The sequence below is a fragment of the Adiantum capillus-veneris genome, chromosome 6 (genome assembly GCF_014529385.1).
Source record: "Adiantum capillus-veneris isolate H3 chromosome 6, ASM1452938v2, whole genome shotgun sequence".
In the NCBI taxonomy this organism is placed as follows: domain Eukaryota; kingdom Viridiplantae; phylum Streptophyta; class Polypodiopsida; order Polypodiales; family Pteridaceae; genus Adiantum; species Adiantum capillus-veneris.
The window spans coordinates 173,269,054-173,293,869 of NC_140936.1; the positions used below are offsets into that span (position 1 = coordinate 173,269,054).

The 24,816-nt window shown below is 39.7% G+C and overlaps 2 protein-coding genes and 1 pseudogene across 2 annotated transcripts; all 3 read left to right on the forward strand.

Moving 5' to 3' along the window:
• The first annotated feature begins 9,149 nt into the window (after positions 1 to 9,149).
• Positions 9,150 to 9,832, forward strand: LOC147456727 (uncharacterized; annotated as a pseudogene).
• Positions 9,833 to 20,256: 10,424 nt separating this feature from the next.
• On the forward strand, positions 20,257 to 23,192 carry LOC147456728 (uncharacterized). The gene is made up of 5 exons (XM_086513885.1): positions 20,257 to 20,337; positions 20,412 to 20,522; positions 21,237 to 21,370; positions 21,660 to 22,005; positions 22,098 to 23,192. Exons 1-5 carry the CDS (start codon positions 20,257 to 20,259, stop codon positions 23,190 to 23,192), a joined length of 1,767 nt encoding a protein of 588 aa, XP_086370011.1.
• Positions 23,193 to 23,342: 150 nt separating this feature from the next.
• Positions 23,343 to 24,305, forward strand: LOC147456729 (uncharacterized). The gene has a single exon (XM_086513886.1). The coding sequence runs from the start codon at positions 23,343 to 23,345 to the stop codon at positions 24,303 to 24,305; it is 963 nt and encodes a 320-aa protein (XP_086370012.1).
• Positions 24,306 to 24,816: the final 511 nt, after the last annotated feature.

A 24,816-nucleotide genomic window follows, 5' to 3' on the forward strand; every position in this document is an offset into this window, starting at 1 on the left:
GTCATAACAGCTCTTCTCTTTTAGTGGTGTACGAAAATTTAGGTAAGCAAGATATAAGGCTATATTTCCTTTTTTTGCGATGGTGAAGATAGACTTCATGTTTGCGAATGTGTTTTGTGAAACAATTAAGGCTTTTAGTGGAGGTGTCTCACCTTGAAAGAATAATTATTTTATATGCATGTGCAGAGTTGAGTGTTCAACATTATGCCTGTCATGTTGCTGGAGGTGTTTCACATTGAAAGGATGATTATTTTATATGCACGTGTAAAGCTGTTTGCACTAATCCCAAATGTGGAATTGGAGGGTGAGAATGCAACACAGAAGATGCTATCATTACATCAAAATCTGCACATGTTGAAGTCAACGTCGTGTATATCCCTAGGAATTTTCAGTTTGCATATTGGACATTTCACCATTGCTCTTGAAAGATAACAAATGTCATCTCGATTCTCTCCTAGGTTAGACTCAGATTGAAAATGAGCATGTCGAACAAAGCAACAAACAACAACACTCTTAACATGTAGGAGTTCCAAAATATTTGAACATGTATAGAGCCAACAAATTGACCATGAGAGACAGTTCTGTCCAAATCCACGCACTAGGTTGAGGCTAATAATTCCCTTCAAATCTTTATGTACCAAAGTACAACAATTTGTAAAAAAAAGTGCATATAATAAGACCACTAGCTATGGAGAACAAAAAATAGCATCGTTTACTAAGAGTACCAGCTATGGACTCATTGAAGGAACCATGTGCAAGACCTTATGTCAATCAAATCATCTTATCACCTGCAAGCTGAGCTAGAAGCCAATGGCTTTACAAACTCTGAAATTGAACATCTTTGATTGACAACAAATACTATCCCAAATCCTATATTTCACAGTTTTACTTCAATTTCCATTTTGGTGATAGAAACACCCTCGCATATCCTAGTCATTAGAGGAAAGGAGAAGGATGGAGGAGGAGGTGACTGCTTTAATGCAGAGAGCATGCTGAAGAAATTTGAAATGATACCTGCTGTCAATGAAGCTACACAAATATGTCAAGTTTTGTAAAGGCTCTAATACAAAAAAACGATGTATCCCCTTTCATTTTCCTTCTTAAACCTGTCAAAGCAATGATAATTACATGTCCATTTTCACACACAATGCTAATCCTCTATTGTGACTTGTAGCAACAATAAAGCATGAAAAATATACACAAAGGCATGATCCGCATACCAATTGAGACAAAATGAGACTTTCATTATAAATAAAGGCTGTAGATTGAATAGTTGGTTACATTACACACACTGATGTGTGATTTCCAAGATAAAAAGGCCAAACAACAAGTAGATGCCAATTACAAAAGGGGATAGATGTCTACACTAAAAAGTACAAAATGTGTGGAGATACACATTCACCACGTGACAAAAGAGTGAGTCCACATGAGCCCATCATGAAGATTCTACTACCTTGAGAATGTGTGGAGCCAGACATTGGCCACTAACAATGAAGTTCTCACATTATGACTCCTTATCTTCCTACCATCTAGTTGGAAGCAAAAGTTTATGGGTGGGTTAGGTATCGTGAGAGTTGTTAAGCATGTGGCTAATTTCATTTAGTTAGTTTGCATGTTTAGCAACAATAGTAGCACAAATTGCAGAACAATTAAATAAAGACCTATGAAGCATAAAAAAGAGACAATAAAAATACCACATTGAGAGCCGAGCCTATGAGGCCGGCCCCCCCTCGAAAGGCATTTGTATTACTTGTGCTCAAGGTTGAGAAGAGTCATCGCTTGAGTTAAAATACAATATAAGGACCTTCTAGATTTGAATCTCCATAGCCCAAGCAATGTGAAGCTTAGGGAAGCTTTATCTCTTCCGTCTTCCTCTTCTCCAGCCCTCAAATACCACGTAGGTAAGGAGAACTTCTAGAGAAAAGGAGTAGAGTGTATTGAAATCAAGAAGTAAGCTTGAAAGAATACACTAAATACATAAGTAGCTACCAAGGGAGGTATCGTAAGCAAGATGTGTAAAGCTTCTTCCTATCTTGAGTTCCCTCTACTTCTTCTTATGAAAATTTCTACCGAGAAAAGATGCTATTGCAGAACCTCATAGACATCATGGAATCACATAAGTCTTGCCATATAAGCGTAGAGCTTAAAGCGAGCTTCGAGGGGAGTTCTAGGTTGCACATTTCTGACAACCAGAGCTCAAGTTATGACCGTTTTTGTGTAAGGCTATCCAACAGGTGTGACAGGCTCTTCATGCACACCTTTTCAAAAAGAGAGAGGAGCTTGCTATATTTAGCATCGAGAAAGAGAAAGTGACTTTTTGTGGCTTGGGGGAGCAAGAAACAAGAGGTACCTTTCCTTTTTCCCCCTTTTGGCATGCATGGCTCACCTTTTTGATATGTGTAAGCCCTAGTTCCCATCTAGCAGCCCATATACCCATAATCCCATTATCTCCTTCCTGTAAGCCGTATTTTGCACAATATCGGCATCCCGGGAGTCTGCTTGACTTTTTGTAAAATCATGTTGAGATCCTAGAAACTTGTCCTTTATACTTTGGAAGTAGTATTCACTTGTAGGCACTTTTTTTTGCTTGAATGCACTCTCGTACATCATGTCATTAACTTATTTTAATATTCTCTCTCTAGAATTCTAGCGAGTGAGTACCCATTTTTGCACTTTCAAAGGTTTATTCTTTTGATTAACATCACCTAGAGTGAAACTATACATTTTTACAATACATTACCTTTTTCATATGCTTGCCTTTGTATTCTCTCTCTAGATAGCTACTTTTTACAGAGAGAAAATCTGTGAAGCTCATCAAAATATAATTTTGTTAAAATTATCCGCCCTTAAATCATAGTCGTGCTCGACTATACTTGTTTTTAAGGAAGCTTGGGAATCTTAACTTTTTCTTTTTCTTTGGATCCACTTTTAAGTGAATTACACCATTCCACAATAGAACAAGTCACTACAAGGGATTGGGCCTGTATCGGGGGTAACACCAGGGCAAATACACTTACAATTATTTTTTCCAAAAAAAGCCACGACCTCGGTAATACCCCGGGTAAAACCCCCGGTATGATAACGTCGAGAAAACCCCTGATAATTTCGGCGACATTATCGGGGGTTTTACTGACAAGGGTTTTATCGGGGCCGTTATTGGGGGTCTGCGATAAAAGTTACCAGGGGTTATACTGGCTTTGTGTATGAAAAAAAATGGGCAAAGTGGGGCATATTGTAGTATGAAAACCCCCAAACTACAATATGCCACACTTTGCCCAAATACATCCTTGTAAGGGTGCGACGTAAAGGTTATGCCAAGCGTAACATAATCAATAGTCACGTCATAATAGTCACCTCATAACATAAAATACCATAACATTAAACAACAAGTGTCTTTAGAGACCATAACAAAGAGATGCCATAACATAAAAAAACACTTGCAATATCATAACATTAAAACAACAAGTGTCTTTAGAGACCATAACAAACAAATTCCATAACATAACGTGATTGTATTGATAATTTTGTGATTACAAATTGTTGCATGTAAAAGATGCAACATCATATGATAGATGGAGGAATATTACAAAATAAAGTGATATAGAGATATCACCGAGCCCCTAATCAGAAAGCTCATCCTCACGCAATGGGGATGGCGGCACTCACTGCACATAAACAAAACCCTGCAACCTTAATGAGAACTTGCATATGCGCGACATAGAATACATACTCCCCTCACACTGCAAATGAAAAACATTAAGCAAATAACCCTTAAACCATGACATTGATGACACACATGAACTTACCAAATAGCGTCAAATCAATGTAAAATAAAACTTACAAACTCTCTCTTCATGGCATCCATCCCTTCGCTCCAAGGTGCGATGTGCTGCTACCACTTTGCTCTGTGCGCGCATCCACTAGTTGTTGAAATAATGAGGCTTACCATTCCTCTCTACCTTGATCCTTGCCCACGTCTCATTATCAACCCAATTGGGTTGATTTCTGTCCTCTTTGTATGCATCGTGCGCCTCTGAGCGACGATGCCCTAATAATACCCCCATGAGACGCATCATAATAGCATTGTTGACTGTATGCATGTGCGTATGAGTGTATGCGTGTGTGTGTGTGTGTGTGTGTGTGTGTGTGTGTGTGTGTGTGTGTGTGTGTGTGTGTCGATGGGGAAGGCGCCATTTGAGATTGTTGAAGGTGCTGCGAAGGTTCCACCCTTCCTAAGCACAAAAGATAAGATTTTTGAAGCGGATGAGTATACACGAGACTTAGACACGGCTTTTGCCAAGGTCTGCAAGGCTTTGCAAAAATCTCAAGAACGACAGAAAAAGGCAGCAGATCGCCATTGTCGCGATTTGAAATTGAAGGAGGATGATTGGGTTCTCTTACATTTTGAGAAGGCACGCCTGAGAAAGAAGAAAGGAAAGGAGAGGCTTGTCCCAAAGCTTAGTATGCGATACTATAGACCTTTCCAGATCTCTGAAAAGATCAACGATGTCTCCTTCCGACTAAAACTGCCTAACACATGGAGGATTCACAATGCATTCCATGTGAGTCTCTTGAAACCTTTTAAAGGTGATGTGCTTGATGATGGGGAGCCTGATGAGTAACCCGAAGTGGAAGAAAACGACGAGATCCTTGTTCCTGAATAAATTTTGGCACATAAGGACACAAAGAATAAAGGTAAAGTCCGAAGGAGGTTCTTGGTTAAGTTCAAGAACTATCCTGCATTGGATGCGAAGTGGATGGAGGAGGAGGACCTAGCAGATACTCCTCAGATTGTGAAACTTTACCTCGAAGCTTTTGGTTTAGCATAGTCTACTCCAAATGGAACCCAGAATTCAGCTTGGCCGGAGATCTGGTGCAGTGGGGATGCACAAGGGGGAGTTACTCCGCTCCTTTGTCAACAGATGCCTCGATTTTGATACTAGAGTCACTGATGTCTCTTTGAGCTTCAGGGATACTAAGAGCTGACAGTATTCTGTTGTATGACTTTACGAAATGGAATTGGTCTAATTGTAAAAAAAATAGACATGGTTGCAATAGGGGTTAGCAATCGGCCATCTATGAGGTCCCGACTGGATCTAGATGCGATTACTAGCTACATTGCCGATAAATCATGGTCTAAGATCCAAATGAATGTTGAATGTCATGTGTATGTGTGTGTGTGTGTGTGTGTAACTATATATATATATATATATATATATATATATATATATATATATATATATATATATATATGTGTGTGTGTGTGTGTGTGTGTGTGTGTGTGTGTGTGTGTGTGTATATGTATTTATGTATGTATATATATATATATATATATATATATATATGTATGTATGTATGTATGTATGTATGTATGTATGTATGTGTGTATATATATATATATATATGTATGTATGTATGTATATATGTATATGTATATATACATATATACATATATACATACATACATACATATATATATATATATACATATATATATATGTATGTATGTTTGTGTGTATATATATATATATGTATGTATGTATGTATATATGTATATATGTATATATATATATACATATATACATATATACATATATACATACATACATACATATATATATATATACACACAAACATACATACATACATTGCCACTGCTTGACTAGCACAAGGTCAAGTCTTGATAAATCAATAATTTCAAAATCCAATCTATCTTCATAGGATCCCAGACTTCTGCTCCCTTACTGTCAGCTAGCTCCATATTTTAAGTATAATCTCATGGTGGTTGCTTAGGAAGCTTTAGCTTTCTAATGAGAAAGGAGCTAATAATATTATGAGATGAGCCTGTATTAACAAAACCATTACAGGCTTCCTACCATCTTGAAATGTGCCATTCAAGACAATCAAATTAGTGTCAGTAAATTGATAATATTTTTGTGCCTTAGGAGAAAGGAATACATTAGGAGCTGATGGCACGTTCTTGGTTACAGGGATTGCTAAAATCATATTAGGATTCTCAGAGTCTGAATCCTTATCTTTGTCCGCTACATCATTCAAGGGATTAATCACCATGTTGGCCATTATTTTTGACTTTTTTGGGTAGTCCTTGTACTAATGCTCCCCCATACATCCAAATCAAAGACCATCTTTCATGGATTTATCCCTCTAGTGAGGAGTAAGTAGGGATCGATTGAAGGCTCATTCTACCATGGCCAAAAATTTTCTTTTGATTCTTGCCAAAGTTTTAATCATATGTATTTCTCATGTCTCTTTTGGCATAGACTTATTAAATTGATTACAACAACAATAGGGGTTGATACTGGATGCACCACTCGGCTTCAAGATGATCTTTGGCCACCCTCTGGCTGGGGTGTTTCTTTCCATCTTCTAGGATCAAGGCCAATTGAATTGTCTCATTGAATGTATCACATGTTTCTTTAGCATAAGCGATCTTAAATATTTTTGCAACCCTAATGCAAACTTATGTACCTGTAGAAAATCATTATTATGATCTAGGACTTTGAGCAAGGTTTCCCTTTACTTGTCTGTATACTCTTGTACTGAATAATTCTTTTGGATAGAAAAGAACCAAGTGTCTAGAGCATTACTCCTTTCATCAAGGGGAACAAATTTATTATAGAACATAATTTTGAAGTCTTTCCAAGTAGTCGACGTGATTTTATCTTACTTGATCTTACGCCACCAATGATGGGCAATGTCAAAAGTAAGTTATATGTAACCTGTTGAATTTTGGCTACATTATCATCAATATGGCATACACAAAAACATTGCTCCCATTTAGAGAGCCATTGGTCTACAACATTCACGGTCCTCATAGTGGACATGCGATTATGTTTAGGAGATTTGAGGGCTTTAAGTTTCCATTTAGAGAGACATTGGTCTAAACATAATCGCATGTTCTCATAGTGGAGATGCCATTATGTTTAGGAGATTTGAGGGCTTTAAGTTTCCATCTAGTCCTAATAGTAAAAGGACTAGCTTCATGATCAAAAGACCCTCCACTCCCATGACATGTCTCTACCACATCTTGTGTCATCAATGCTTTTCCCTTATCCATAGTTCTTTCCCTCATTAAAGTTAACATTTGTTCCAAATGATTTTGTAGATTCCAAAGTGTCCAAACGACTTGCTAGATCATTGTTAGGCTTTTCTTTAGTTTCAATTCGGAACTCTTGGTCCTACATTTGATCATTTTCATCCATCTTCTTTTTTTTGTTTTTTTTTTGAAATTTTAAAAAACAAAAGAGTATTAACAAAGCACTAATGTATTTACATGCACCACACTATCATGGAAATGTTAAAAGATTGAATTTCCAAACCACAAGAGTGCAAATATGTGCACTAATTACACTTTAAACTTGTGCACTTTAATGCCCTTCAGTGAATTTTGCCAGCATAATAGCGTAAAATGCAAAATAACCCCAAAGTCTATGCACTTCTGCCACAATTTCACTTTGAACATGTATTTTGAAATGATTTTGATGCAAAGAAGTCCAATTTTTCTTTCAAGATGCAAAAGACCGTAAATTTCAAAGCATAATTAGACCACAAATTGATGTGCAATCTGCTCTGTGCACTCATATGAATGCATAAATACATGTTATGCATCCCATGTACCCATCAAAGCATCAAATTTTGACCATAAAAGGGTCAAAGATGCATATCTAGAACCAATTAGAGTATTCAAGAAAAAAGTGTAGGTCTCACTAAGTCTGTAATTTGCCTAAAATCAAGTCCCTTGATTGCTAAAGCATCCAGTTGAGGTTTGAATCCAAGATTGCACACCCCCCTCGGGAAAAAATTGCTTGTCTTTTTTGAGATTTTTTCGAACCTTGTTGGGGCTGGATTTGATGCAAACCAAAAACCTCTAAAGAATTATTAAAAAGAACCAAGCTTGGGCTCACATATAGTAGGAGTTCTACCAAACGTCGAGCGAACTTATCCGAGCAAGCTCAAAACCGAGCAAAAATACCAAGTGAGTTTCTCATGTATATATATACTTCTTTTCTAAAAAGAGATATCACACATACACACACACACACAAGAGAGAGAGAGAGAGAGAGAGAGAGAGAGAGAGAGAGAGAGAGAGCTGTCTCTAAACCCAAACAATAAATGTCAACACCATTGCTCCCCAATCATGATTATACAAATCTAGTCGTCGTTATACATGTCATCGTTGCTAGCAAAATTATGTTTTTTGGAAACTTAAATATAGATCAATCTAGTCGTCCTTATGCATGTCACCATTGCTAGGCCAAATATGCTTTTTCACTTCATCTTGCGCATTCTCCCGCTTAAGTTTTAGTCCTCATGAAAACCAAGCTAACGTGTGAGCACAACCAAACTACCTTGTAGGATCTTCTCTCTCTCTCTCTCTCTCTCTCTCTCTCTCTCTCTCTCTCTCACACACACACACACACACACACACACAAACACACACACACACACACAACTCTCTAAAAAAGTTTGTGTCTCTTTCTATGTTTAGATTTCAAGTCCGCTAAAATATAATGCTAAGAGTTGTTTGAAAACTCAAAACAACCAATTGAAGGGAGGGAAAGAAGGATAGAATCCGCTTTGAAAATTCAAGAAAATAGAGTTTAATTGTAAAAAATACGTTATTTTGAGAAATTTCCTCTACGGATGTCTGTGAAATTGTTAATTTCCAAACACTATCTGAAGCATGTGAATCAATGCTCTCTCTCTCTCTCTCTCTCTCTCTCTCTCTCTCTCTCTCTCTCTCTCTCTCTCTTTGCCACGCTGAGCATACCCTCATTAGAAATATAACAAGCTGACATTTGTCCAAAAATGATTTGTGGGAAAAACCCAACAACAATACCACAGAGTAAAACTTTCTTTAGCAGCACTACATTTCAGAGAGGCGCCTACCTAAGATTAATTAAGCTAATTCTTTGGAATCTCAACATCCCCATTGTCAATCTCTATTTGCAAATCCTTGGGATCCTTCTTATCCACAAAGCAACCCACAAAAACGCAGTACCAAGAATTTTCTTAATTGTGCAAGGAAGCTCCTTTGCCATTGAATGGGGACGCATCACACGGGCAATCTCAAACACATCATCAAGAGAAATGTTGCCATTGTGCTTGATGTTCTTAAATGTAAGGAGAAGGAAGAGGAATCTGTAGGTCGAAAACCAAGTAAGAGCTCATGGGGCACTCTAGCATGGAGCAAAACCGTGTTGCCAATGCTAGGAGTGAGGGGCAAGCAGAAGAAGAAGAAAAAGGAAATCGAGTGTTGCAGCGGCTTGCATGGTCAGATTAATAGGAGGAATTTTGACAATGCAATTATGAGAGTAGCCAACAATTATGAGGAGCACCTGCAATATAACAATGTCATAAATGCAAATGATGGCATCTCTATTGTTTCTGTCAGTCGGCTTTATCATTGTGGTATTAATTATGCATTAAATGGGCAGGAGTCTGACTATCAAAGCTTGCCTCTTTGAGATTAGGAAGGGAGATAATTGCTGCACGAAGCTCAGAGCGGATTAACAAGGCCCTTAGCACTAATCATGAGTAGCTCTAGTTGTCTTTAGAGGCTATGTTCACACCAGAGCACATGTGCCCACCACAACAGTATTCGTTTTTGAGCAAGGATTATAGCATGTTTAGCTACTATTTTAGTCCCACAAGGAGGAGGAGCTGTAGCAAAACATTCATCTTCTTCTTATCGCGCTCGGGCTCCTTGAGGGCTTTAATCACAAGGTCAGCGGCGCTAATTGCTCCCCTACTTCTAGTCCTACTCTAGTTCAGTGTCGCCATTGAGGTAGCCACTCGTAAACTCCACTAGACGGTAGACATGAAGCTGAGTGATGCATGTTTTACACCCACAATGAAGATGCAATGCTTATAAAGAAAGGGCAACAAGAATATGAGGAGGTGGTTTTTGTTCATTCAACAAGAGGGAATGTTGGAGCTACCCATCACTAGTGCCCAAGATCGGGCCTCTGGGTCTGTCGCCCAAGAAGACTACATCGCCAAGGAGACTACCAAGGACTGGAAGGGCCTACACGTTATCCTCAAGATCACTGTCCAGAATCATCAATCCAAGGTCGTTGTAGTCCCTTCCAAAATCTGAGAGGGATCCAATTTGGACGGCATCTTTGTTGGTTTTCTCTCTTAATTTCTTTCTGCTGCTTCCGCTTCTGCTCCCCCAACCCTGCGTTGCCCTCTCTCTCTCTCTCTCTCTCTCTCTCTCTCTCTCTCTCTCTCTCTCCCGCCCCCGTGCGCAGGCAGTCCAAGTAGCAGTATCAATTCTTCTCAAAATTCCACCCACATCAATAGAGAGTGCAAGAGTAGTTGTTGATTGCACTAACGTACTGGCCTGAAGCCAGAATCAGAATCAAAAGCTTGAAAAGTGGGGCGATCAATGGGCATCTAGGCTTTTTAGCTACTTGACCAGAGACTTTTTGACAGCATTGACAGAGAAACGGATTGGGTATGCGCAGTGTTGTGATTAATTTGGCTAGAAAACCACTTTGGGGTGTCTCTGAGGTATATAAGGACTGGGACACGGGTGGCGGATAATGAATGATGCCAATCTGCAAGCCTGTTCACTAAGAGCAGGCCGCAGTAATGGATTTATTCCAGGTTCATTCCGAGCCATGTTTTGCAGCGCCAGCAGTTTAGCCTCTAGTGTGCGTTCAGTAAGTTCTTCAGTTGCATCAACGATCAACTCTGTGGAAGAAGATCGTCAAATCTCAAAAGTTTCAAGCTGTGTAACTACGTTCTGAAAGTATATATATTGCCCTCTACATTCTTAATAATTCAGGAAGGTCGGTTGGATGCCATAAAAGAGTATGACGTTCATAGCTAGAAGTTGCATGCGACTCAAGCTTGCATAATGTTCAATAGCAGAAGCCAGTGTACTGAATTTCTTTAAGCCGAATTTCTACAAATCATAGCAAACTGCATTGCACAGTTGGATATGCTTGCAAGAAGCTAGAATAGTGTCATTGTGTCTCTTGAAGTAAGATTGTCTGTTCGAGACTGCAGGTTTTAACTTTTGAGAAAGTCTTCGTGGTTCTGGCCTGCCTTATCTCTAAGTGGCAAGGCACTCCCATGTTTATAATAGATTACCTAACCCGTTTGCTTCTTTTCTCCCTCCCAGGTTGCAGTGAATCCTCCACTTTGCTCCATAGAGAGAGAACTTGGTTTCTGTGTCCTGCTGCACCCCTGCTGGGACGATCACTGCGAAGAACTTATTGCACTCTCTCTCCGAAAGCTTAAAAAGAAGCGTAAAGTGTTCGATATACTAAAAATGCAAGTGTTAATTCAAACCATTTAGAACAGCTCCTATCTTGAGCAGTTTCTGACAATAAGGATTCCCAATGATAGTGGCCGATTGGGTAGATGGATGCAAAGGCTGATGTGCCTGGTCAATGGTCAATGGTCAACCTTCACAGATGCAGTTTCATTGGCATCCTTGTTGCGCTTTGGGCCCTATATTGATATTATTTTGGCTGGATGAAAAGGAGAGGTCAAAGTAATATCCTCCATGGGTAAACAGAGCAGTGGCAAGTCTTGCCTTCTTAACCATCTTTCTGGTAGCCTACTGGATGTAGCTGGAGGCAGATGCACGGATGGTGTGTGGATGACTGTAAGATGTGAGTCAGACTGTCTGTATGTGCTTCTTGACTTCGAAGGGTTGGGAAGCTTTGAGCGAAGTGAGCAAGAAGACATATTGTTCCTGTCCATTCTCAATGCAGCAATTAGTCTTTCATTGGACGTGCTTGCATCTGATGCTTTGGAAATGTCTTCCTAAAGTTTTTTCCAAAAAAATTAGAGAGAGAGAGAGAGAGAGAGAGTCCGACTTGCTTCGACAGAGAGAAGCCCTGCGAGTGCACAAGAGACACGACACTAACAATTCACTAAACGCGGCTGCTGAGAGAGAGGGACTAGTGCTCGAATTTTTTTTTTCCAAAAAATTGTCAACCTACATGTTAGAAACAATAGAGGTTAATTGACTAAATCTGAAGGTTTTTATACCAGTTTACACTATTTTTTCTCAAATTTTTGGAGGTTTTCTCACCTTCAACTATAAAATTTAGAGGCAAATCTCAAAATTCGTAGGTGGGGTTAGACTTAACCTAGGTTTTTTTCAAGCGAAAGGGAGGGTTCTTGTCAAAACACATACCGTGGGGGAGAGAGAGAGAGAGAGAGAGAGAGAGAGAGAGAGAGAGAGAGAGAGAGAGTGAGTGAGTGAGTGTGTAATTGGCTAGATTGGTTGAGAGCATGCACACCTCTTCCATGTAGAGCTCGCTGCCCAGTGGTGGAGTCAAGCCCACTTTTGTGGAACTCTAGAAGAAGGTGGATGTATAAGGGATTGCTCAACAAGGGCATCGGCGCATCAAAGTCATTTTTGACGTGTGACCAAAAAAGCTGGTTTTTGAGAAAATATTTCTCCGCTATGATTTCCGCAACTGTGGAAGATGAACCTCATTCTCTCTCTCTCTCTCTCTCTCTCTCTCTCTCTCACTCTCTCTCACTCACACACACACACACACACACACACACACACACACACACACGCACATGCACACACACCCAAACTCTTTATCTTTGTTCTCGCTGAAAGATTGCATGCAAGTCGTGATTATCATTCATGTCGATAGTACCTTGTGATCTTCATCAGTACCTCTCTCGCCCTTGGCCACAAAGTCCTTGTGATTGGGGCCTCCTCTTTTGCAACTCACCATGAAAACTCTAAAAGAGTCCATAGTCTATGAAAACTGGGTATATGCATGAATAGGTGGTACAACTACTTGTGTCCCGGATAGGTAGCTACCACAAGACTACACCTTGGTATTAGCTAATTGCAAGATTCTTTTGATGAGTAGGGTGCTACCACATTACTACCCACTTGTTATTTCTTCTATCAAGTGCTAGATAATATTATTTTGATGACTTCTTCATACTCTTTTTGTGATTTTTGGTCAAGTTTGCTATTGATAGCTACCACATTGCTAGTGTACCACCTATTCATGCTTTTACTCAACTATTCTTTTCAAGTATGTGATGTGAAGGATATTTTCCTTTTCCTCTTTGTTTCTCAAGTGTCATGAATATACGCTGGAAGATACTTTTTGCGAGCTAGACAAAATGGAGTCACTCACCCAAAAAAAATTATCTCCAATTTCAATAAGGTACAATCTAGCACCAAAGATTACAAGTTCATATTGGGTCCAACCTACCAATACGATCTACCAAATCTACTTCTTCTATAACTTCCCTAGAAGCACTTGCCATAATATTATGTATTGAAGAACCCTCCTCCCCCCTCCATGACATTGCACGCGTGCGCACACATACATACACACACACACTTTTACTTGTCCAAGCATCTACCATGGCTTTAATATTGATGAGCACAAGCTGTGATTCAGAGGAGGGATCATATATGATTTTAGATAATCACGGAGTTAATATAAGGGTGGATGATTAAAGTCTCCATAAGGAATGCTTTAGAAGTTTAGAGACAATGATAGATAGATTGTAACATGCAATTTGATGATAAATGTTTCTATTAAGATTTAAGCTCATGTATCTTGTGGGGTTTTTCTCTTTTTTATGATTTCTCAGAAAGATTTTCTTGGAGTTTGAAATTCCTCATCCTACAGTCAACCATGGCTAGGCACATAACCATTTATGGATGACAATGTGGCCACAAGATTGTTCTTATGCCATGACAATAGCATCTATGCACTTCCTATCTCTTCTGTGATAAAACATTATGAAATAACTAATGCATTCAATTTTCATCCATTAACTCTAATGGGAGAGCAGGTGAAGATAAAGGCTACTGAACTTGTTAATGGTGAACAAATACTCCTTCTCAATCATGGCCAATGTCAATTCTAGAAGGTTCGCATTTCTATTGAAAGAACACAAGGCATTGGAATGAAGGACACACTAGTAATAGTACAATGCTCCCTCCAGAGTAGTCGGTATACTACATGCAATGCCTTCACAAAGCAGCCTACACATGGCACTCAAGCAAGCAAAGGATATCATTCAAGTTCAAGAGCTACCTATGTATTATGATGGACATGTGGCATTTGAGTTACCATCTTTTGATCTATTTGTGCACAAACTTATGGCAATTGCGAAATATGAATTTACCATGGAGAATAAGTTTGCACAAATAGAGTTTTAGAATATGCTCAACAAGATGGTTCAAAAGCAAGGATATGACTGTGTATCAATGTGTGTGTGAACACATTAAAGGAAGAGTATGGATCTTTTGTTTGAGACTATTTTAATGTGTGTGAACACATTAAAAGAAGAGTACGGCTTTTTTGTTTGAGACTATTTGAGATGCAACATGGTTACTTTGCTACACTATACTCTATAGAGTAAATATTGAGATCTTGATCTAATCTTTTTCACTGCTTATGCTCGCTCGATTTCTTGTTCGCTTGGAAGTACTCGCTCGAGGATTGGGATTTCTCATATAGTAGAAGACCCCTTCTAAAGTCTTGGCTTTATCAATTAGGAAAAGGTTATATGCACATGAAGTTGTAGCTTAAACAAGAAGGCTCACTAGCAAAGTTTAAAGCACAATGGTAAGAGCTTCTTAGAGGCTAGAAATAAGAAGATAAAAATCCCACATAGGAAACTTCTATACACTTCATTCTTCAAAGCATTAGAGAGAGTTATCTCTTATGGTTGAAGCTCATGGTGTTAGCATTCCTATGTGTAGGCATCGATGCTTGTGTGCACACACATTAATGGCTATTTGCATCCTTTCTTCCTATGAAACTATGGCTGCATTTCCACCTCTTCTACAAACCCAAAATCCCTAAGCTCTAGAGAGAGAATATCCTTATCAAGAGAGACAAAATTCCATTAACCCTCTTTGTAACCTTCTCTAATACAAAATGATAGAAGATTTGTGAGTAATGATGTAGTGGTGCTCACCTCCCATCCAAAAACCCTTTTGGTTTGCCAAATGTAGGATTTTAATCTAGGGTCCGTTATCATGAAGCAAATGATCAAACCCCCCTCAACTCTCCACACAGCGGCAACTATCCCTTTGATTACCCCCAAGCACTACAATTTGGTCCTATTTGGCCCTTGTCCACACCACCCTTTTGGGTTCTAATCTAGGCTTGGTGGTGCCCCACGTCCCGAGTATAATTAAATAATGTCTAACAAGGGAAGTAAATGTTTTCAAGGAAACTTAAAGCAAAATTCTAATATAAAATATGTCAATGCATTGCATGTGTATATGTATCCATATATGTATGCATGCGCATAAGTGCTTATGCATGTTCATTAGAACTTATGCATGCACATATGTATTAATGCTTATACATGTGCATTAGCACTTATGCATGACATGAGCAGTTATACATGCACATTATTACTTCTACATGTTCATAAGTGCTTATGTATGTACATAAGCATTTATGCATGGTGCATTAATGCTAAATCATGTGTATATGTCCTACTGTATGAACATAAGCACTTATGCATGTACATAAGCACTTATCCACATGCATAAGTGCTTATGCAAGCACATAAGAACTTATGCATGATCATTAGCACCTATGAAAGCACATAAGCACTTATGCATGAACATTAGTGCTTATGCATATGCAACATAAGTGCTTGTGCTTGTGCTTGTGCATTAGTGCTATACATAATCACTTACATATGTGTATTAGCACTTATGCATGTTCAATAGTGCTAATGCACATACTGTAGTTTTAATGCATGTCGATTAGTACTATTTCATTTGTATTCATGCTATTGCCTGAGCATAAGTGCATACATTAGTGTGAAATTACTAATGTATATACAATCAAACACATATTATGGGTGTGTGTGTGTGTGTGTGTGTGTGTGTGTGTGTGGCTATTTAAATCTTAACTAATAAGACATAATTGAATTTTTACATTCAAAAGATAGCTGGCCAGGGAACAATGAACAAATAAGTACAAAAATAACTCAGTAATAGAATTATTTAGGTACAATGATTGTAGGAAAGAGATCCTCTTTCAGTTAAACGAGTAGTAAAAGAACTTCCCCGGTCCTCAATGAGTGCTTCATTAAAGTAGGGTAGCTTGCCAAAGAAAAGAAAACCCTCCAAGATAAGATAGAGTCCTTACCTGCATCCATCCAAACAAGACAACAATTCAGTTAGCCTTGGATGTGTTTTACAGGTATCAATGGACCATATCAGTTGTTATCCATGTCCATCTTATAGGTTTTAATTACTTTAGACAACCTAGGTTACTCATTAGAACATGTATCTTAGCAGTCTTTTTTTATTACTTCACAAATGAGTGGTACAATCTACTTTCTAATCTGAGTGGTGAAGTCCACCAAGAGTCCAATCATTTCAAGAGCCATAGCTCGGTAGATATGCTTAAGCCAAAAAAGCAACCTTATACTTACCTTCAAAATTAGCAATCCCATGGTATCATTGGTATCCCTTTAGACAAAGAGAGGACATGTCCGATCTTTTCTGTTCAAGATGCCTAATCATTTAATGACTACTTTTTGACAACCAACAATATCAGATGAGGGTGATGATTACCTCGTTTTTATAACCAATAAGACACTAGTATAACCAGTCAGCAGAGTAGCAAGACTCCCTCTTTTTAATGTGGAACCTCATTTTATGAGCCATACCTTGGAATCTTACCTTCATAATCCCAAGATATCCACAAGTCATTAGCAACCTTTAAAGAACGGTAGTGTCCGGCCCTACTTGAGTAAGATGCCTTACATATCCCATAGCCAAAGGTACTAGATGAATTCAATAACACCCCAACCAGTTGCTTCATATGAATTTTCAAGGGCAAGACTGGACTTAAGCCCAGTTGTGATAGCAGTTTATTAAGCCAAACTAACAAAGATCGTAAACCAAATAACTTCCAACTCTGCAAATCATGCAGCATGTCATACTAAAAAAAGTGTAAATTAACGTGTTGTAGCGGCTAAGAACAGAGCCCATGTAACAACCAATATGCGCACAGGCAACATTTTTTATATTAAAAAAACCAATAGATTAACGTTCTGTAACTGCTACAACAGAGCGAATATGTCAGCCATTAGTGTAAACACATGCAACGGCACAAACCAGAGCCCATAAAACAACTCATAGCGGCTAAAACAGAGCCCATCCTGCAACTCATAGTGGCTACAACAAAGCCATTCCAACATCCTATAGCAAAAAAACCAGTCCATGCATGTGTTTGACAGAGACAATACTGCTTTTTGTGCAACCCATGTCTCAAGACCCAAAATACCCGGCGCAGTGTTTTGTGATCAAGACTAATCAACAGTATACATAACAACCAATATAGTACCATAATCATGCATAGTACCACAACGGAAACAAACTGGAACTGGTAGTAAGGTAGAACAAACACAGCACCTGTGATGTTTGAGCAGCAAGCTCCATCTCTGAGCAAGTTTAGATAGTAACGATACACAACATTGAGAGAAAAGAACCCCAATCCAAGGCTAAGTGAGGGCCAAGGTGTGCCCTCACCTCATTTTAAATAGGTTGGCATGCACGCTTCCAGAGTGGGTGATGTGAATGCGCTAGGCCACCCTCTATTGTGAGAGCCCGTTCTCAGCCTGCGAGTGCCATCGCCTGGGGAGGTCTATAGTTAGTGAGTAGCAAGGGCCGCCTTCCCTGTATAATGATGGCATGGTCTTATTTTCACGCCCCGGTGCTAAATATATATCTTATTCTTACAGTAATAGAGCATGTGCTTACCTCTGGAGGAGATTCTTCGGAGGTGATATTTTCTACCCCAGAGAGAGACATAGGCAACAATTTACGAAATGCCAAGCACGTTGCCCGAGGTGGGGATGGACCTGCAAAGAAGAAAATTGTAGATGGACTAGGTATCATCCAAACAGTATGCTCCAAAATTCAAGCCTCATGTGAGAGAGCGGAGACATCACAGGTTTCCTATAGAGAGAGCATTCACTGGTTGAACCATTCACAATATGAGCAAGGGGTTTATCTTCATCGTCTAGAGGAGAGGATGTAGCTACAGATCAATGGTATTTTGCAGCAGCAGAGCTCAGTGCAAGGACAACTTTCTCGCATAGAAAGCAACCAGGCAAAAATCATGAGTCTCTTGGAGAGGTCCCTTCTTGACAAGGATAGCATGGATTTCAAAAGCATTGTGCCTGAATTATGAAGCACGAGCAACAAATTGACCACCGTAGCAGTACAACATACTACAGGTGTCTCCGAAGTTAGATCTATCTCAAACAAGCTCCATGCATTGGTAACTACCCATTGGCCCAAGAAGGGGATTAATGCAATTGGAGATGTTCCATCCAGTTCAAAGCAGGGCAACCCTTGCAAGAAGTGAATTATGTAATCGATAGTAATACTCACTTCTCTCTCATTTATAGGCTTAGCGGATCTATATTTTGGTGGCTTTGGGGATATTGACTACATTTTGGGGGAGGCTTATGTATGTAGTGGATACCAATTTGCTCACAAATCTTGGTTTTCTTCTTTGGATACTACATTCTCAGAGGATCTCCAAAAAACATACTCACTTCTTTCCCATTTATAGGCTTAGCGGATCTATATTTTGGTGGCTTTGGGGATATTGACTACATTTTGGTGGAGGCTTATGTATGTAGTGGATACCAATTTGCTCACGACTCTTGGTTGTCTTCTTTGGATACTACATTCTCAGAGGATCTCCATAATTGTAGTATTTTTGTTGCTACTATGTCTTTTGAGTCACACCTCCCGTCCCCCCCCCCCCCCCCCCCCCCCTCGGCCTCTCTCCCTCTCTCTCAAGTTATGCAGCAATGAATCTCTCTCTCTCTCCCCCCCTCTCTCTCTCTCAAATTATATTGCAGTGAATCTCTCTCTGTCTCTCCCTCCCCCCTCTCTCTCTCTCTCTCTCTCTCTCTCTCTCTCTCTCTCTCTCTCACACACACACACACACACACACACACACACACACAAAGTATTCGGTTTGTGCAATGTCTGACTTCTTTCTAGGTATGACAAATGTGAAGCACTTCATAAAGCACAAAAAGTGGGAGAGAGCTTCCTATATAGGATGACGTCTCTTTGAATGCATTGATTGCCACTGTGTCTCTTGAGTCACACCTCCTGTTCCCCACCCCCCCCTCTCTCTCCCTCTCTCTCTCTCTCTCTCTCTCTCTCACACACACACACACACACACACACAAAGTATTCTAGGTGTGTGCAATGTCTGACTTCTTTCTAGGTATGACAAATATGAAGCACTTCATAAAGCACAAAAAGTGGGAGAGAGCTTCCTATATAGGATGCCGTCTCTTTGAATGCATTGATTTCCAGATATGCCCAATTTGGGTAGTGTCAAGAAGCTCTGGTCTATTTTTGGCAGATGCAAAGCGAGAGTGTCTCTCCCAATGCAATCACATGCACACCATAGGCGATGTGGTCTTTTCTTTTGATTGCGTAAACAGAATGTACACAACAATTCAAGCCTCAATGCAACTCTACCAACTCAAATGGGGACCTGTCACCATGGTAGCTCTTCATAATGAAGCACCTCAGGGCTGATTTGGATGCACCTTTGAATCCGTCTTGATGTGGGTTGCCAATGGCCAATAATGGGTTAACTTGGCACATCTGCCTCGACTGCGAGAATCCGACTGACGTGAAAACTGGCGCGTTGTAACCGCAGTGGAAAATTGCCGACTGAAACTTAGGCCTTAACCTGTCACCATGGTAACTCTTCATAATGAAGCACCTCGGGGTTGATTTGGATGCACCTTTGAATCCTTCTTGATGTGGGTTGCCAACATGGCCAATAACGGGTCGACCAATAATGGGTTAACTTGGCACATCTGCATCGACTGTGAGATTCCGGTTGACGTGCAGACTAGCGCGTTGTAACCGCAATGGAAATTTGTTGGCTGAAACCCAGGCCTTAACCAAAAATCGTCAATGGGCTAATCGGATGGACTCGCTCCCCCAATTATATCCTTAGTAGTAGTTAGATGAGATGTAGAGAGACAGATATAGAAGTATATAGACATTTACCACGTGGATTGGCAAGCCTCCTCTCACTGACTCCTTCAAAGAAAGATAGACATAGTTGGGAAATCAACTCTTCTCCACACTCTCTTTTTAATTCTCTAGATACTAACCTGTATATATCTGTGAGTACTTATAAGAGTTCTCTTTTGGACATATGGCTATTGGTCCAAAGGTGTTGTCTCCTAGACATGCAAGACGTAGTAGGATATGTCAAGCCTCTCGAGCTACGCGACGTGCACCAGCGCGAGATAGAGTTCGACGTTCTCTGGGTGAGATTGATGTGCCTTGCTTGGAAGATTGCCACCATTTGATAAATGTGAATCAATGCAATGAATTTCCTCAGGGAAGGATTGCGATGGATGTAGATATTGAGTCAATTCTCTCGCAAAGTTATGTAAGGATTGAAGTGGAAGAAAATTTGGAAGCCAATAATGGAGATGTTCCTGAGGAGCCTGTAATTGTCTCCAGAGAGGGAGATTACTCCAAAGTTGAGACACTTTGTCTATCTATCACCTACTTATATTCTGAGACCACTTCCTTGATGCATATCTCTATGTTGTCTCTTTCTCATGAAAAGTGTATTCTTCACAACATAGGCAACTTGGATTTTGCATGTTCCTTTTGTGGTGCTTTAGCTTGGAAAATAAAAGCAAAGACCATTCGCACATTTGTGGGGAAGAGTTGTTGCAACTCAGAAAATGTTTCTTTGCCGCCATTAAGTGAACCTCCTTTAGAATTAAGGGAATTGATGCACGGGGGTAATACTAGAAGTAGAAAATTCTTGAAACATATCAGAGCATACAATAGTGCGTTGGCATTTGCTTCTTTGGGAGCTCATATAGATGAATCTCTCTACCAAAGAAAAGGAATCTATACCTTCAAGGTGCATGGATCTATTTATCATAACACTGGTCCATTGATGCCAGAAGAGCGATCAGGTCAAATCCCTCGCTTTGCTCAGTTGTATTTTTTTGACACTAAGAATGAGTTGCAAAACAGGATGAGTCATGTTTCAAAACTCAAACCAGATGTTTTGGAAAGCTTGCAATCGATGATGCATAGAGTAAATCCGTATGTTCAAGCTTTTAGGGGGTTTGCTACAATGGTCTAAACTTCCAATATTCTGGAGATTAGGATGGTCATTACTGAGAATCATACAAATGGCTAGCAATATGTTGCTCCAACAAGTGTGGAAGTTGCTGCAATCATGCCTGGTAAGGGTGAAGAGAGCAACATTGGCCATCGTGATATTGTGTCGAATCTTTTGGGTGGTGGTCTAAAAAGAATCTCAATTTGCCATAGGTCATACATGCCTCTATTATATGTGCTTCTATTTCCAAATGGTGAAGAAGGTTGGAATCCTTACATACCCCAAGTGAACAGAGCGGAAGTAAATAGAGAGAGAGTAAATGGAACTACAAAGTATATTTCTACGATGGATTTCTACAAGTATAGATTGCAAATTAGAGATGACACAACACAATGTCTTTTACGTGGTGGTAGGCTACTACAACAATATATTGTTGATGCATATAGTTGTATGGAGGAGTTGAGGCTTTTGTGGGTTCAATCATCAAAGTGAACTTTGCAGTGAGGTGTATCAAGGCTTGAAAAATATGGTTGGAGCAATAGATGGAGTAAGGGATGATAGAGAACTGTTATTGGGTGCTAATGTTGGAAGAAGGGTTGTATTGCCTTCTTCGTATGTTGGTGGCCCTCGCTATATGCACCAGATGTACCAGGATGCCATGGCAATTGTACGCAAGAGAGGAAAACCTGATCTCTTCATTACATTCACATGCAATCCTAGATGGAAGGAGATACAAGATGCATTACTGCGTGGACAGACATCCAATGATCGTCCTGATCTTACTACCCATGTTTTCTACCATAAGTTCAAGGATTTGATGGGCTTGCTGATTAAGAGAGCTATTTTGGTAAGGTCATTGGACACATTTCTGTGATTGAGTTCCAAAAGAGAGGCCTTCCTCATGCTCACATTCTATTGATACTTGCATCTGAGCATAAGCCAACAGAGACATTGCATTATGATAAGATTGTGTGTGCGGAGCTTCTTGATAAAGTAATGTTTTCACAGTTGTATGATGTTATCAGTCGGTGTAATGTGCATGGCCCGTGTGGAAACTTGAATAAGAATGCTCCATGTATGAAAGATGGAAAGTGCAGGTTTAAATATCCTCGAAGCTTCAGTGCGTCGACTACTGTGGCTAGGGATGGATACCCAACGTACATGAGGAGGGATAATGGGAATTACACTGTTCGTAATAAAGTGCAAATGAGTAATAAATGGATTGTTCCATACAATCCATTTTTGTCAATAAGGTACAATGCACATATCAATGTGGAGGTTTGCTCCACTATATCCGCTGTGAAATATCTCTACAAGTATGTGTATAAGGGACATGACAGGGCCATTGTTGTTCTACAAGATAGTGAAGGGCTTCTAAATGAAGTTACAAACTATCTTAATGCTCGATATGTATCAGCATCTGAGGCTATCTGGCGTATACTTGGGTTTCATATGCATCAAGAGAAACCTAACACACAACGGCTCCAAGTTCATTTGCCTCATCAAAATCAAGTCATCTTCAACGACAGAGGGACTGTACAGAGTGTGGTGGAGGGAGAGGTCAGCAAAAAGACAACGCTCACTGAGTGGTTTGTTGCAAATCAACAATATCCAGAGGCCAACGATTTGTTGTACATAGAGTTCCCAACAAAGTGGGTTTGGAAGCTAGCAAGTAGAACATGGACTCAAAGACAAATTGGTGACATGATTGGAAGAATGTACCACATTGTTCCCAATGCTGGAGATTTGTATTATTTGCGTATGTTACTCAACATGTGCAAAGGATGTAAGTCTTTTGAGGATATTAGAACCTTCAATGGACAAGTATATGACACATTTAAAGAAACATGTAATGCACGAGGATTACTGCAACTTGATGATGAATGGTTTCTTTGTTTGGAAGAAGCTTCTTTTCAACAAACAGGGAAACAATTGCGACTACTGTTTGTAGTCATTTTGGTTTTTTGTGATCCAATACATCCTGGTGCATTGTGGAATCGCTTCTGTAAGGAGCTTTCTGAGGACCATGTATAGCATATGAGGGTTCACACAAATGATGCATATATATGTGAACACATGGCTCAAAACCAAGCTTTATAAAACATAGAGACAATGCTTCAACACTATGGAAAAAGGCTCTCAGATTATTCTGAAATGCCCTAGGTGGATCACACACTGCAAATTATGAGTGAGCATGGAGTGCTTGCTAAAGAGTTCATGTATAACAATGGGGAACAGAGAGTATTGTCTGCTCGAATGGAGTCATCTTTCAATGTTGGGCAAAGGGAAGCTTACAATCGGGTTTTACAATTTGCTGGCATGAGCAGAGGGACTATTTTTTTCTTGGATGGGCCAAGTGGAACGGGAAAGACTTATCTTTACAATGCATTTCTCTCTCGGATACATGGAGAGTCCAAAGTTTCTTTGGCATGTGCATCGTCCGGGATTGCAGCACAACTTCTTAACAACGGAAGGACTGCACACTCTAGATTCAAGATCCCTATTGATATAACTTCTGAGTCCACATGTAACATTAAAGTAAACAACCAGCTTGCTGAGCTGTTGCGAATGAATTCACTGATCATATGGGATGAAGCCCCCATGGCTCATAGACACGCTTTTGAGGCTCTTGATAAGACACTAAGAGATGTCATGAAAAATGACATGTTGTTTGGTGGAAAGGTTCTCCTCCTTGCTGGTGATTTCAGACAGATATTACTTGTTGTTCATAAAGGGGGAAGAGAAGACATTGTTAATGCATCTTTGTGCCACTCATACATCTGGCAACGTACAATAATCATGCATCTAACACAGAATATGCGAGTGGTCAATTGTTTTAGTAATGTTATTGAAAGAGAGTTTGTGCAATGGACACTTGAGATTGGTAATGGCCATGTTTGTGATGGGGGCATACTTGATAATGTGTCTTTGCCGGCGTGCATGATGCTACCACAAAATAATTTGCAAGCATTGGTTGCTTGCATATATAGAGACCTTGAAACACAGACTTGCCATGCAACCTTTTTCAAGGATAGAGCAATTTTGGCTCCACGGAACAAGGAGATGGATGCTATAAACAATTTGGGCTTCCAGCAATTTCTTGGTACTTATAAGGAATATGTCAGTGCAGACTTAGTGTGTGGATAAAATTGTGATAGCATTTTATTCACAAGTGAGTTTGTAAATAGTTTAGATCTTGGGGGAGGTTTTCCACCGCATGTTTTACAATTGAAACAGAATGCTCCAGTTATGTTGCTTCACAATTTGGATTCAAGAAGTGGTCTTTGTAATGGGACACGCTTGATTTGTAAGCAATTCCACAACAAAGTGATTGAAGCAGAAATCATTACAGGGTCACATGCAAAAAATGTAGTGTTCATTCCAAGGAATGATTTTCTCATGGGATCTAGAGAAGGTCTCCCTTTTGATTTGAGACGCCTCCAATTTTCCCTACGTTGTGCTTTTGGGATGACAATCAACAAGGCGCAAGGCCAAACATTGGGAGTTCTTGGATTGTATCTCCCAACACCTGTTTTCACCCATGGTCAACTGTATGTGGCAATGTCTCGCGTGAGATCCTCTTCTGCCATCAAGGTTGTGGTTGGTGATAGTTACTTAACAAGCGTTAGTAGACATGGATATCAAAGAACATACACTT